This window comes from Cervus elaphus, chromosome 20 (assembly GCF_910594005.1).
Source record: "Cervus elaphus chromosome 20, mCerEla1.1, whole genome shotgun sequence".
NCBI classification, from domain to species: domain Eukaryota; kingdom Metazoa; phylum Chordata; class Mammalia; order Artiodactyla; family Cervidae; genus Cervus; species Cervus elaphus.
The window spans coordinates 139,551,738-139,566,068 of record NC_057834.1 but is presented as its reverse complement, the minus strand read 5'-3'; the positions used below and the strand labels follow the sequence as shown (position 1 = coordinate 139,566,068).

The 14,331-nt window shown below is 66.2% G+C and overlaps 1 protein-coding gene across 1 annotated transcript; it reads left to right on the top strand.

The window, feature by feature from the left end:
- The first annotated feature begins 4,560 nt into the window (after positions 1 to 4,560).
- On the top strand, positions 4,561 to 12,394 carry MAB21L4 (mab-21 like 4). Its single transcript, XM_043878694.1, has 5 exons — positions 4,561 to 5,209; positions 8,109 to 8,334; positions 10,017 to 10,170; positions 10,819 to 11,175; positions 11,926 to 12,394. The coding sequence occupies exons 1-5, from the start codon at positions 4,576 to 4,578 to the stop codon at positions 12,016 to 12,018; spliced, it is 1,464 nt and encodes a 487-aa protein (XP_043734629.1). The 5' UTR covers positions 4,561 to 4,575; the 3' UTR covers positions 12,019 to 12,394.
- The last annotated feature ends 1,937 nt before the right edge of the window (positions 12,395 to 14,331 follow it).

The following is a 14,331-nucleotide window of genomic DNA, read 5'->3' as shown; positions in this document are numbered from 1 at the left end:
CTGGCAGGCGAGTGCGGGACAGCTGGGGACGGCCAGGGACTGCTCACAACAGGAGTGGCTCCCCTGGCAGCTGGGACCCCGCTGACCCTGGTCTGCGGCCTCTGGGGCTGTGTCCCCTGCAGGTGCTGGACAGAAGCTGGCCTGCGAGCCCTGCTGTGGCACCAAAACACAGCCAGTCCTGGACGCTGGGGCGCAGGCTCGGGCACCGGCCGGAACCGCTGACCCTCCCGCTGCCCAGCGGCCCCAGCCTCTCAGAGTCAGCACCTCCAGCCAGCCTGGCCCTCTGTCCACGCTTGAGGCTGTGTGTGACACTCTGCGGGATTGGGGTGCTGCTGGGAGGCTCACGCTTAGGGACACTGCCTGCCAGCCTCTCGGGGTCCTCTGAGCGGGCCCTGGTGTGCCGTGGGAGTCGGGCCTCAACTCCTCCCATCTCTGTGCAGCTCGGGGGCCTCCCATGACATCCAGGCCACTGCCCAGAGACTGCGGGGGACCACCAGCCCTGGTTTTCCGGGGAGTTTCCAGCCAGGGGGAGGTCCCGAGAGGCCCCAGGAGCAGAGCCCAGCTGTGTTTGTCCACTCAGAGGGCTGCCTGAGGGTGCTGCTGTGGGCAGGCTCGGGGGCTGGTCTTGGGGAAGGGGAGTAGGAGTGACTTGTGGACCCTGCCTTCTGATACCCGCTTTCATGGGGCGGGAGCAAGGAAATGTGATTGTCAGTTTTCTGCTACCTCTTGGTCACAACAAAAACATACTGAAAAGAAAAACAGGAGCAACCCCTATCTGCCTGCAGACCTGGAAGCAAATTCTTCCCCCGCCCCCCGCCACCCGGCACCTTCAGAAGAGAGCTGGTCGACTCTTGGGTCGGGCTGTGCAGTTGACGCAGTGTCCTAGGGGAGGGTTTGGAGGATGAAGTGGCCACCTGCTCCAGCAACTCTTGCCTGGAGAATCCCACAGGTGGAGAAGCCTGGCGGGCCACAGTCCACGCGGTCGCCAAGAGTCGGACAGGACTGAGCGACTGGCCCTGGGCTGACTGATCGGCCTGGATGGGAGCTGGGCTGCCCTGGGCTGCCCTGACGGTGGTGCTCCTCTCCCTGGGCCTGAGAGGGCGTCTGCCGGGGCCCCCGTCTCACCCGTTCTTCCCTGCACCGTGATGGGGCCCTAAGAGCCCTCCTGTCACCGCAGGCCTTGCCCACCCCGTTTGTCTGGACCCGCCCAGCTCCCTTCCCGCCTGGGAAACCTTCATGGCTCAGCTGTCCACTGCCCACTTGCTGGGGGCAGGGGTTTCCTTCCTGGGGACCGTTGCTGGTCACCCGCACGCCAGCTTCTCCTTGAGGGGTCCCAGTGTCCACAAGCACCCGGACGGCTCGCCCCCTCAGGGCTCTGCAGCTCCTGCTGGACAGACGGACGGGGCCTCACACCTCAGCCCCACCCCCGCTCCTGCCCGCACGGGCCTCTTGAGGCTGCTTCTGGACATGAGGGCCTCCCGGCTTCTCCGTGAACCTCGGGGTCGATTGGCCCAGCACCCCCTTGCACACCCAGTCCTGCGTGTCCCTCATGCTCACGCCAGGGCTGGGTACTCTGGGAGAAGAGGACACAGCCAGGCAGCCGGCTGGCTCCTGGGGGCTGTTGGCCTCCCCTCCACCCACTGTGCCCCTCCCGGTCGCCTGCAGAGCCTCCAAGGCTGACAGGTGGTCAGGGGGACAGTGCCCGGGCCGCGGGCAACAGGGACAGTGGCAGATCCTGCCACAGTGTGGGGGAGTGCCTTCAGGAGACCAGGCTCAGCCTTGTGGGCAGGGCACCCCTGCACACGTCTGCCGTCCAGTCAGGCGGTGGACAGTGATACGGGCTGTGGCACGAATGGGCTGGAGCTGCGGGGACACAGATGAGGCAGGCCACGCTGGGTGAGGACCGGGGCCAGAGCCCGGGTCTGACCCCGGCCAGCTGGAGGGTGTCCAGGGCATGATTGCTGGCAGTGTCCTTCGGGGGCCCGGCCTCCCTCCTCTGCAAGCCCCTCCCCAGCTGGACTGTCTGTCACCTGTGCTGAGGCTGTGTGGGGGCCGCCGATCAGGAGCCTGTTCGGGGGGACACGCACCCCTTCCAGCGCATGTGGGAATTCCTGAAATACGTGCTCCCGCGCTGAGTTACGCTGAGAGGCGGAAGCAACACAAACACACAGGCCGACCTGCCCTGCGCCTCCAGCCCGCCGTGAGCTCGTCAGACCCGCTGGGGCACTGAGCACGCCTGCTCCCCTGGCTCCCGTGCCTCCGCGCTGGGGTGTGCGGGCTGGTGGTCCCGGGGTCTGTGGCCTGCCGGGTGGGCACCTGCTCCCCTCTGTCCCTCTCATCTCTCCCTGCAGGGCGCGCACGTCCAGCTTCCCGGGACATCCGCTCCACGTGTCCACAGTTCCTCTTGTTGCCAAGTACCCGCGGCGTGAGTGCCTCTGGCCACCCAGGGACTCTGAGGAGGCCCTCCCTGTCGGGGGGCTCCAGGGGGAAGGGTGCGGCCTGAACTCACCCCGCTGGGGCCCCCATCCCCGCAGAGGTCTGGGAAAAGTAGGGGGGCTGGCCGGCAGCTGCATTGAGGGGTGCCTGGTGGGGGGTTGTCAGGGGACCAGCCGGCCCGAGCTGCTCAAGGGGACACAGTAGTGGTCAGGGGTCAGGCAGGCAGGGCATGAGGCTCGGCCAGAGATGGAGGAGAAGGTTCCTGGGACCGTGGACGCAGGGGTGACACCAGAGAGGCACCCGGTCAGGTTTGTCTCCTGGAGGGCCGGCCCTGACGGCTCAGGGCCAGGGACTGGAGGCCTGGGGAGAGGTGGGCTGGGGTGGACAGTCTGCAGGGGGCAGGGGGCAGATCCAGGACTCGCTGGGCAGAAGCAGCCACCCCTGAGACCAGAGCGAGGTGGGGAGAACCCTCTGTGGGAAGTTGGAGATGCACGTTGACTTTGCTGGGTACAAGGGGGTCTGCCAGACCCTGGGGCACATGGGCCTGGGCGTGGGGTGTTGGGAGCAGGGGCACCAGCAAAGGGTGCGGATGGGCACGGGGAGGGTGAGGAGTGTGTACAGCCAGCCTCCGGCCCTTCAGGGTCACTGACCAGGAGCGGCGCTCCAGGGAGGCAGGGGCTGGTGCCCTGGGCGGGGAGGGCCCCTGCCCCAGGGTCCTCGAGTACAGAGCCCAAGGCGGCCCGTTGGGTATGGAGTGGGCCTTCCTTGCAGCTCAAAGCTCTCGGCACTTTGGGCAGACAGGCGTCGCCAGGTCTCCTGGGCGAATTCAGGAGAGCTGTGAGATTCGTGGGAGGGTAACGCTGGAGCAGTGTGAGAATCCTTGAGTCACAGATGGTGGCTCCAGACACAGGCAGGGCCCCGTGCCGAGGGTCGGGTCAGGGCGGAAGGGCCCCAGCGCCCCTCCCTGCAGGTGGCGCAGGAAGCAGGCAGGATGAGTGGGGTGCCAGGAGGGCTGCTAACCGCGTGGCCTTGAACCCCTGGAGCTGCCCTGGGGGAGGGGCAGGCATGCCCTGGGCTAACCCCGAGGGCAGGGCCGGCCAGGGCTGAGGATGCAAATCTGTTTTCTCTTGACTATCACGAGCTGCCTTGTGAGGTGGTGAGCTCCTCGTCCCGGGAGGTGTGGAAGCAGAGACACCCCCACGGGGGCTGCAGCTTCTTAGCGGGGTCTCCAAGCACCAGGAACAGAGTGCTTGATGTTGGTCCTGCCCACAGCACTGATACGGGCACAGTTCCCTGTGTGTCTCCGGGCGGGCCGGGGGCTCCCCTGGAGCGCTGCAGGGACAGTGTCTCCAGATGCTTGGCCAGGTGTGGGCCCCATGTTCACTGTTTGCAGATGTTGCGGCGGCTGAACTCAGGTGCAGGGCCAGCCTGGCGGGGTCCGGGGTGGGCAGGGCAGGTCCCGATGCTGGTTGGGATTTGTGAAGCAGCAGGCGGGGCTGGACTGTGCTGGAGGGGGCGGCAGGGTGAGGCTACCTAGGCTGGCCAGGCAGGCCCAGGGAGACACCCTCCAGAACCGGGCTTGGTCCAGCACCAGGCCCTGGGGGTGATGGCTCCTCTCAGGCCGAAGGGCAGGCAGGTGGGAGGTGGGGCCCTCGGGGGTCCGAGGGCCTGGGGCTGGGTGCCGGGGCTGGACACGTGCCCTGCAGGGGGAGGAGGCAGCGGGTTTTGGCTCCCTGCTTTACTCGGGCACAGGTGCCTGAGGGGGGTGGTGTGCGGGTTGCCATGGAAACACAGCCTCGCGGCCTGGCCCTCAGAGAGAGGCTGCTGGGAGGTGGCCGCTGCAGTGGACAGCTCCCACTGAAGGGTCTGGCGCAGCCGTCGGCCTGCTCACCTCTCATCCGAGAGCGGGGATGGCCCATGTCCCACCCGGTTCTGTGGGGAGGCCCGCAGAGCCCCTGTGGCTGCCGCGATGGATGTAAGGGTGGAAAGGGGGCGCCCGGGACAGGACAGCACGGGGTGGTGGGGGCCGGGCCCAGAGGGGCAAAGTCCGGAGCCTGGACGCCCTTGGGCCTGAGCCGTGGAGCCGCGGTGGCGGGAGGGAAGCCAGGCCCCGCCCACCCGCGACATTCCTAATTGCTGATGGTTGACTCACCCTCACTTCAAAGCCAGGGCGCCATTCGGCTATTTAGCCGCTGCACCCCGCCCGCCCGCCCGCCAGTCGCTGGTGGGAGCCGGCCGCGTGCAGCAGGCGCCTCCTCTCAGCCCGTTCTGCGGGCCGTGCCCGCAGCCATGGCCGTGCAGGTGCCCCTGTGGCACCACTACCTGCAGGCCCTGCGCTCGCGGGCAGCGTCCCGGGCACAGGAGCACCAGCGCGCCGAGGACGTGGTTCTCACCCTGCTGGGGCGGGTGCACGCCCTGGACCCCCGCTTCCTCGTGGACTACTCCCGGGACCTGGAGGCCTTCCAGTTCGCCCTGCGCTCCTCGGAGGGCCCGCTGGACGTGGAGGTGCCCCTGTGGGTGGACGCCGAGGCCCTGGTGATTGAGGAGGTGGGGGCCGCCGAGGCGGGGGGCGGCCTGGGGTGCTGCCGCCTGGGCCTCCCCCGGGAAGCGGCCGGCCTGGAGTGCTGGAAGGCAGACGACGTCTTCGAGGCCTCCCTGGAGGGCAGCGCCGAGTGCTGTGGCCACATCGTGCCCGGCAAGGTCCTGCGGGTCCTCAAGGACCGGCTGGTGGCGGCCGTCGTGTACTGCAAGCACCACCACCTCATCTCACCAGGTGCGGGTGATCGCGCTGCACGCACTGTTCAGGGTGTGTGTGTGTGAGTGTGGGACTGTGGGGTCTGAGGGCATGTGTGCGAACACGTGTGTGTGTGTGTAAGTGAGGGATGGCAGGCCCCTGAGTGCATGTGTAAACACACGTGTATGTACTAGGATCGTGAGTGCATGTGTATGTGTGGGACAGCAGGATTGTGAGCACATGTGTGAATACATGTGTGTAAGCATGGGATAGCACGATGGTGAGTGCATGTGTGAACACATGTGTGTGTGTAAGTGTGAAACTGTAGGATCATGAGTGCACGTTTGAGCACAAATGTGGGTGTCTAAGTGCATGCATGTGTGAGCATGTGTGCGTGTGTGTAAGTGTGGGACTGCGGGATCGTGAGTGCATGTGTGTGCACACGTGAGGGGCTGTGCGTGCTGGTGTGCATAGGCCTGTATCTATGTACCGCTCAGTTACTAGCTGGCCCTGGGCAGGTTCTGTGGGGAAACTTTCCAGTGAACTGGCTCTGGCCTCAGCGTCTTCCTGGTTGCCCCGGTGATGTGATCTGATGGATGGGGGCCGTGGGCAGCACTCCTGACAGGCCCAGAAGTTGTGGGCCCCCTTCCAGCAGGGGCTGCCTGGACCTCAAGGGCACGGGAAGGACAGCCCAGCACGGCGGGTCCCTGGGTGATGAAGTGCATCCTCCAGGGGGTCAGGGCCGAGGGGCAGGGCCTGGGAAACAAGACAGGGGGTGCGGCTTCCCCGGGAGGGGACAGGCATGAGGCACTGTGGCTGTCACCTGGAGTCCTCTTGTCCCCACATCAGCGAGTGGGACAGCAGCCCACCCGAGGGGTGCTGACCTGCCCTGGGCACCCAGCTTACGGAGCTCAGGTCTGACCGTACATCCAGGCTCAGGTCCTGCAGGTTCTGGGGCAGCCAGGTGTCTGTCTGCAAGCTGATGTGAAGGGGAGGCTGCCCACCTGGCCCCCGCAGGCCTGCTGCAGGCTGATGGCAGACGCGCCCCTCTGGGCCGGCGCTCCTGAGCTCAGCCCTGCCTGCGTCTTGTCCGGTCCCCTCTGAGCCTCGCAGTGACCGCCGGCAGCTGGGCAGGGCTCTTGCCTTCTTCCTCCGTCCCGCGGGGCCCAGTGGCCAGGCCCCTCCTCCCCACCCGTGCTTCCTGCTGCGGGAAATTCCAGGCGTTGCTTCTGACACTTGCCTTAAAAGGGAAGCGGCAGCCCAGGTGCAGGGGTTCAGGCCGCCCCCACCCTGGGAACCGGTGAGACGGGCCGGGCCAAGGTGGGGAGTGCCAGGGACGGTGGGTGTGGCTGGCTGCCTTCCAAGCCACCTTTCTGTGAACAAAGGCAGATGAGGAAGTGAAACTGCCCAGGTGTCTGCACTATAGGGGCCTCCAACCACGCTGAATGGGATGGCCTGGGGGTCCCTGGGCCCCTTCCCCGCTCACCTGGTGGGGAGACGGGCCCTGCAGGGGACGGATTGGCCCTGGGGCAGGGCTAGGACCTGCTCTGGGCGGGGTCCCAGAAGGTGGCCCAAGAGCTGCCCTGCTGGAGGTTGTGGGGGAGGGGTCTTCGTACGGGGGTGAGGGGCACGCAGGCTCCCCACTGAACCCCGGGGGGCTGTGGAGGGCCCAGGGAGGGTGGTGCAGAGTGTAAGGTGCCACGCATCCGGCTCCTGGGGGGCTCCTGGGCTCACCAGCGCTGAGACCGTCCTCCAGGGCACGTGCTGGGGACTCCCTTTGGGACCTGATGACCCACCCTCCGGGCCCCAGCGGGCCGGCCCCTGGCCTCTGGCCTGGCACCCTCTCTGGGCAGCGCTGGGAGGGCAGGGGAGGCCTCTCCTCACCCAGGCCGCACACAGAGCCCGTCCCACTGCCCTGAGAGCGTCTGCTCTCTCCGAGTTGTGTGTGTGTTTGGGGGAAGGGACACCATGGAACGTCCCCTCCTGGTGGTCCGTGGCACTTTCCAGGGCCGTGGGTGCCAGGCTGGGCCCCTTGGGGTCTGGGGGGGAGGGGCCATGGGAAGCAGGTCAGGTAGAATGTGCAGAAGGAGGCGGGCTCTGGTGCCCGACCTGTGTGTCCGGTGGGGTCCAGGGCCTCCTCCTGGCTGAGCCTGCGCCCAGCCAGCTCCTCACCACCCAGGCTGCAGGGCCACTGGGCACTCACCCAGGGCCTGGCCCTTTCTGGATGGGTCACAGGTGGAGCCTGGAGGGCGCTCTCGGGTCACATAGGGGCACGGGGGTGGGAAGTGGGGAGCAGGAGGGCCTGATCAGGGGACATCCAGCCACAGCCAGGCCCCTTCCCTCGGGGTCTGGAGCTGGAACACCACAGAGGCCGCCCCACCCTCCAGAGGACCCGCAGGGTCTCCAGGCTGTGGGGAGGGTGGGACCCGACCTCCAGCAACCCAGGGTGTCCCCAGCAGAGGGGCTGCTATGACCCGCCAGCCCGGGGTTAGGGGCCCATGGGTCCAGGAAAGGGGTACTGAGACAACCAGGGACTGGGGGTGCACTGTGTGTCCTGGGGCGTGGGGCACAGCCTTAAAATCAGCCTCTTCAAGCCAAGGGTTAGGAATCTCCTCCAGACCCCAGGGACTTGGCGGCCTGAGCAACAGAAGCTCATTTCCTCCGTGTTCTGGAGGCTGAGGTCCCAGGTCACAGGGTAACGGGGTCCATAGCCTGGTTTCACTGGGGGCACCCCTGGACTAGACATCCACCCCCCGGCATCCTCCTGTGGGCTTTTCAGGGAGCAGATCCCGACGTTTGTTCCGTGAGCAGGTCTCACTGGGTCAAGGCCCCCTCACGGAGTCAGTGTACCTCGCTAGAGGCACCGCCCGAGGCGCAGGGGTTGGGGTTCGGAGGCCGTCCCGGGAGAGGGGCTGGCTTAGCAGGTGGCCCATTGCAGGCTCCCTGAGCGTGGACAGCCTGAGGGAGGAGCAGCTCGGCCTGTCCCTGCGGGTGTCCAGTGGCTGGAGGACACTCTGCTTCAACGTGGTGCCCGTGGTGCGGAAGAGGCTCAGGGTGCCCACCCTGGAGGGGGCCCGGCTGGTGCCGGGGTTCCCTGAGGGTGCCCTGCGAGGGATCGTCCGCCAGAAGGCGGCCCTGGTGCCGGCCAGCGCGGAGCTCTGGAGGTAGGACGCGCTCCGGGTGTGCAGGGCCCCAGGGAGCCGGCGGGAGGGGCGGCCCGTCACCTCTCTGTCCCCCGACTCCGGGCAGAGGGGCCTGCGGGGGTACCCTCCGCCTCTGCCCCGGGCTCCTGAACAGTGCTGCCATTGGGGTTGCGGGAATCCCACCAGACTGCTTGCCCCCCACTGCCGGCTCCTCGCCTCTCGGCGCTAGGGAACGGGGAGGCGTCCTCTGTCCCCCTGGGGAGAAATTGCTGTCAGGAACCAAGGGGGGACTCGGAACTCTGGGGGGCTGTCCTGGGCGGCCTCCTCCACCACCCCCCCGGCGCCTTCCCTTCAGGTGGGACAGTGGCGAGGGCCAGGGGACTGATCTGGGCCTCAGGGCAGCTGGGAGGGCCCTCGCGGGAGGGCGGTCAGTGTCGGAGGAGAGGCATTGGCCCTGGGCTCTGCCCTTCCCAGACGCGCATCCCCCACCGTGAGGGAGGGGACAGCTCCCACCTGGGCTGTTCGCCTGCAGGCCCTCCCACTGGCCCTGGAGCCCCCGCAGCCCCGCCTCGGGTCCCGGGTCCCTCCCAGGAGCCTGTGCTCAGGAAGGGCGGCCCGTCCTGCAGGGAAGGGGGGCCGCCTTGGTGTCTGTGGGGGGCAGGGGGCACGGGGCCGAGGCTGAGCTCCCCTCAAACCCAGGGCTGGGGACTGGGCCCCGTCCTGACCTGACCCGGCGCCTGGAGTGCAGGGTCACCATGCTCTGCCCGGGTGACTCACCCCAGCTCCTGGGGCTGGGGACACTTGTAGGAACGAGGCGTGGCTGCGTAAGCAGGGCTCACTCTCACAGTCCAGCTGATGCTTGGACGTGGATGACGATCATCAGGTTGGTCATGCCCTTCTGTGGTTCTCTGCCCCGAGGGAGTCCCAGCGGAGAGCCCATGAGCACCCCCCAGGCCTCCCCAGCTGAGCCACCTTGCCCAGAGCAGGGGCTGCGTCCAGGCTGACCCCTGCCCATAGAGGGAAGAGAATTGCTGAGCTGGGCAGAGTCACTTTTCACGAGTAAATGGGGACATGGCCTGTCCTGTGACATACCCACCACAGATCAGGGCGTGCGGGCCGGTGACCGTCCAGCATGGAGACCCCCCAGGGAGGGGGGGCTCACAAGACACCGGTTTCCACCTTTCCAGTCCACTCAGCGAGTGCCTCTGGCATGTGATGCCCACACTGTGGGCGTTGCCGCAGGGCCAGATTCTGTGTGTGCAGCAGCCAGGGGTCTGGGCTTCCCATATGGCACCTGTAGGGGAGACGCCACCTGCCCGGCCTGGGAGCTTCACCCGGCCCCTGCCCGCCCACCCAGAGCTGCTGCTTCACCCCCGGTGGGTCACGGTGGTATCTGCCTGCCCACACGAAGAGGCCTGGATGTGCCTGGGGGCACCCAGCTGCCCCCCACATTCTGGGCCTGAGCTTCTACCTGGGAATGGGACTTTCCGCCCCTGAGGGCCCATCAGGAGTGGTTCCTGAAAAGTGCAGGTGTGGGCCGTGAGCACCAGGCCAGCCCCTGTGTGGCCTGTGCCATCCCATGGGGCTCAGACGGCCACAGAGGCGGGGGGCCATCCTTTCTGAGGACAGGCTGGGCAGGCACGTGCCTGGACACCTGAGCGGCCCTGGTGCTGACTGCCCGCGGTATGTCTGTCGGGCTCCAGGGTCTCCACTGACTACCTGCTCACCAGGCTGCTGGGGGCGCTGGGCTCCCTCCGGGGCCACCGCCTAGACAGCCTCTCCATCCTCGACCGTGTCAACCATGAGAGCTGGCGGGACGGCGGCCGGAGCCCCGGCCTGACCTTCGGCCACTTGAAGGTTTGTGGTCCCCGCGTGGCCTCTCCTGGACCTGTGTGAAGGGGGAGTGGCTGGGCTGGGGGCCTGGGGTCTCCTCTGAGGGCCAGCAGTTGGGGGGGGCGCTGCTCCCCGCCTGGGGTGGGGCTTGGGGAGGTACCTGGCGGGAAGGTTACTGTGAGCCCCACTGTGACCCACTTGCCCCCCACCCCAGGCCTCCATGCCCCTCTCCCCAAAGGGGCTGCTGGCTTCTGAGGGGGTCCTTTGGGGTCTCACACTCTGGCTCAGTGAGCAAGAGGGGGTGTGCGGCAGGGGGTGCCAAGCGACAGGAAGGGCCCCTGGCCGGGGCTCGGGGTGGGGGAGGAGGAAGTGCTGGGTGGGGGCAGATAAGTCTATTCTGGTGGCTTTGAGATGGATCCAGGCATCCTGGACTCACATAGAGGGCGGGGATGATGTCACCGGGCAGGGCACTTTGTGTAGGGCTGCGGGGCATCAGTAGGAGTTCGTGCAGGACGGGGCACGTGGGAAAGGCCCAGAGGATGGTGGGAGCCTCAGAACGCCCTGAGCTTGACCCCAGGGAGAAGAGGGGCGTCAGGGTGGGGGCCGCTGGGACGCCCGGGGAGGCGTGGTGGGCCGGGCCTCCCCTGGCTGGGCTGACCCGGTGCCCCGCAGACGGTGCTGCTGTGGGCTGCCACGCTCTTCCCCGTGCCGGAGGACTGGGCGGAGCTCCAGGGCGCCGTGTACCGCCTGCTGGTGGTGCTGCTCTGCTGCCTGGCCACCAGGAACCTGCCGCACTTCCTGCACCCCGAGCGGAACCTGCTGCAGGACGCGGGCCTGGACCTGGGCGCCCTCTACCAGCGTGTCGAGCGCTTCGCCAGCCAGCCCGAGGCCGCCCTGCGCATCCACGCCACCCACCTGGGCCGCAGCCCCCCGCCACGCGTGGGCAGCGGGCTCCGGGCGCTCCTGCAGCTGCCCGCCAGCGAGCCCGCCTACTGGGCCACTGCCTACTTCGACGTCCTGCTGGACAAGGTGGGCGCAGAGGCTGGGGGACCCGGCAGGTGTGGGGTCACGGTGGGTGAGGACGGAGCCCTGCTGTGTGAGCCCCGGTCAGGAGCTGAGGAAGGTGGGGCAGGCCAGTCCTCGCTGGGGCAGTGCAGCGGGGGCATCTGTTGGGCTCAGAGAAGCCGTGAATGCCCCCAGCCGCCAGGGACCTCAAGGGCCAAGGGCCCATCTCTGGGAACCAGGCCGTCTGGGCCTGCCCCCGGCGCCCCCGAACCGCCCACAAACCCACACCGGACTAGTGCTCAGAGCCCACCTGCCCCCGGGCTCCACTCCTGGTGATGGAGTGCGGCTGCCCCGGGCCTCCTGGGGACAGCTTCCTGCTGCTCCCCTGGGCTCGGGGGTCCCTTGGCCATGCCCACGTCCCTCCTTGAGCCCCCAGGCTCCACTGGCTCTGCTAGTCTCCCTGCCCCCGCCCCACAGAGCCCCTCTGGCTCCTGTCCCCCAAGGCCAGTTCTCACCCCCCTTGAGAGCCCACACAGGCTCCTTCCAGGGTGCGTGGGGGGCGGGGCAGTGCACGCCGAGCTCTCAGCCAGCACCCCGGGGGGGCTTCCCTGTGTCAGGCCTGTCCAGGGAAGGGCCCGGGAGAGGGGGCCCCAGGTGTGTCCACCCTCAGGGAGGACTGCACAGGTGAAGACCCAGAGGGAGGAGGCTGGAGACCAGGGAGCGCTCGACGGACCCCCGACGGCCCATGACCCTGCTGTCCCGCTCCACCCGCAGTTCCAGGCCTTCAACATCCAGGACGAGCAGCGGGTCTCGGCCATGCAGAGCGTCTTCCTGAAGACCAAGACTCTGGGTGCTGAGGATGGCTGAGCTGGGCACCGGCTCACTGCCCTCTGCTGGGCTGCACCACCCACGGAGGCTCTGGGAACGTTTGGAGGAGGGAACGGGCTTCACCTGGAGTGGATTTGGGGGTGGAGGGCCTTTGTCCCCAGGGCCCACCTGCGCCTGTCCAGGGTCAGCCCCGAGGGGTCTGAGTGTGCTGGACAGTGGGTCTCGGAGGCCCCGGGGTGAAGGTGCTGTGCGCTCTGGGTGACGTCATCAAGACCGAGAGCTGGGAGGCCTCGGGGGGCCAGGAGCTTATCCGCACCTGCGTCGTGTGCTGCTCCAGGTGGCGGGGCCTCTGATGTGTCCAGTGGGGCTGGGACCGCCTGCTTTCTGGACACATAAAGTGGAGAAGCTGTGTTCAGACATCCTTCTCTGTCCCTGTGATCCACCCCGGCCCGCCCCCAGTCCTCACCTGCTAGTTCATGAGGGAGCCACCCGCAGCCCCCCGCCAGCAGCACCGTGGCAGAGGCACCCCTGCTGTGTGCGGGGGCTTCTCCCGACAGGTGGCGCCCCCGTCCCCGCCCGTCTCGGCCCTCGGCTGTTTCCACCTCTGTTCTCCCGTCAGCGCACTGCCGGCGGCCCGTAGTCCCTCACCCCACAGGGCTCCCACCCTCTGTGTGCCCTGGCCAGCAGACGTTCTGCAGTCTTCACTCTGCCTGGAAGTGGCGTGGCTCCTGAGTTCTGAGCCACAGTCCACGCCCCGGGTCCTGAGAAGGTGGCTGCAAACCCCAGTGAGTCCGTGTGGCAGGCACCTCCCTGGACCTCCTCCGGAAAGTGGTCACACGCACGCTGCGGAGGGGATGCATGGGCCTCTCGGGAGGCCATTGGACCCGTGGCCTGAGCTGACACTAATGGGAGGGGACACGGAATGCACCCAGGCACACCTTGCGCCGTGCTGTGAGGCGGCAGCTGCAGAAGGTATTAGCTTTGTCCAGCCTGACTCGTAAGGGGCACAGTGGCCAGGCCCACCCTGTGTCATTTCTCTGATGTTGGGGTGGATGCGGGGGGCTGCACTCAGCAGGAGAAAGAGCTACAGCAGCAGGAAAGGCCAAGGGGAAGACGTTATAACCACCCAGGCCCAGAGCCAAGAGTCCGGCAGAACGTACCAAAGGCCAGTGTCAGGACTTAGCGCCACAGTCAGAGAAGGGTGACCTCAGCTCAGAGGTCAAAATGAGAGGCTGAGATTGAGGGTGCCGCATACCTGTGGGGCAGGGGGCGTTTGGGAAACCTCTGCACCTTCCTCTCCCTTTTTCTGCGAACCTAAAACTGCTCTGAAAAGGGGTCTAAAGATAAATAAAAAAATAAAAATCTCCGTTGGATCACGGTGAACAGCAGGGAATTACATAAACAGAGCCAGGCCACACGCAGCCACCCGGGTGCTGCACTGTGGCTCCCTTCAGTGGGGCAGACGGCACGGCCTTGGGGGTCGCGGTGCCTGCCCAGCAGGGACTGCCCCCTTTCCAACCCCACGAGGGAGGGAGCTCACAGCAGCTTGCGGTCACGTGGGAGAGGCACCAGCATCGCACGGCATGGCCCCAGACTGGCACTCACCCCCTGCTTGTGTCCCGACATAAGCCTGATGGAGCTTCATCGTCGGGACGACTTGTAGGAAGTCATGTGGGTTCACTGTATGGGAGGCGTCCCGCGAATACACCTGGGGGCATGGGCTGGCAGTTCTGTGCATGCTGCTAGTCACCCTCACTCCGAAGGGCGGAGAAGTGACACTGAGCAAAATACGGCAAGCCCTCTGCACTGAAAACTAAGTATAATTTTTAGAGACCTACGTTAATGTTCATGAATGGGAATTTGTAGTTTTTTATTGGTTTCCATTCATCTTGGTACTTTTTTTGTTGTTCAGTCGCTCAGTCATGTCCGACTCTCTGTGACCCCATGGACTGCAGCACAACAGGCCTCCCTGTCCATCACCAACGTCTGGACTTTACTCAAACTCATGTCCATCGAGTCAGTCATGCCATCCAACCATCTCATCCCCTGTCATCCCCTTCTCCTCCCACTTTCAATCTTTCCCAGCATCAGGATCTTTTCCAATAAGTCAGCTCTTCACATCAGGTGGCCAAAGTATTGGAGGTTCAGCTTCAATAGATACATAGATTTACTACAATTCCTACCAAAATTCCAATAAGCTATTCTTAGGAAACAGACAAGCTGACTCTAAAATGTATTTGATTTCAAGCCTTATGACAAAGCTGACGTGCTGAAGACAGTGTGGTGAGGACACAAGGAGAGAGAAGCTCATTAATGCACAGGCACAGAGGTAGACCTCCACCTCTGGTCAGT

Coding starts and splice junctions, on each gene's coding strand:
- MAB21L4 (XM_043878694.1), top strand. CDS start 4,576: ATGGTTGACTCACCCTCACTTCAAAGCCAGGGCGCCATTCGGCTATTT. Junction 10,171..10,818: donor TGACCTTCGGCCACTTGAAG/GTTTGTGGTCCC, acceptor GGTGCCCCGCAG/ACGGTGCTGCTGTGGGCTGC. Junction 11,176..11,925: donor TCGACGTCCTGCTGGACAAG/GTGGGCGCAGAG, acceptor CTCCACCCGCAG/TTCCAGGCCTTCAACATCCA.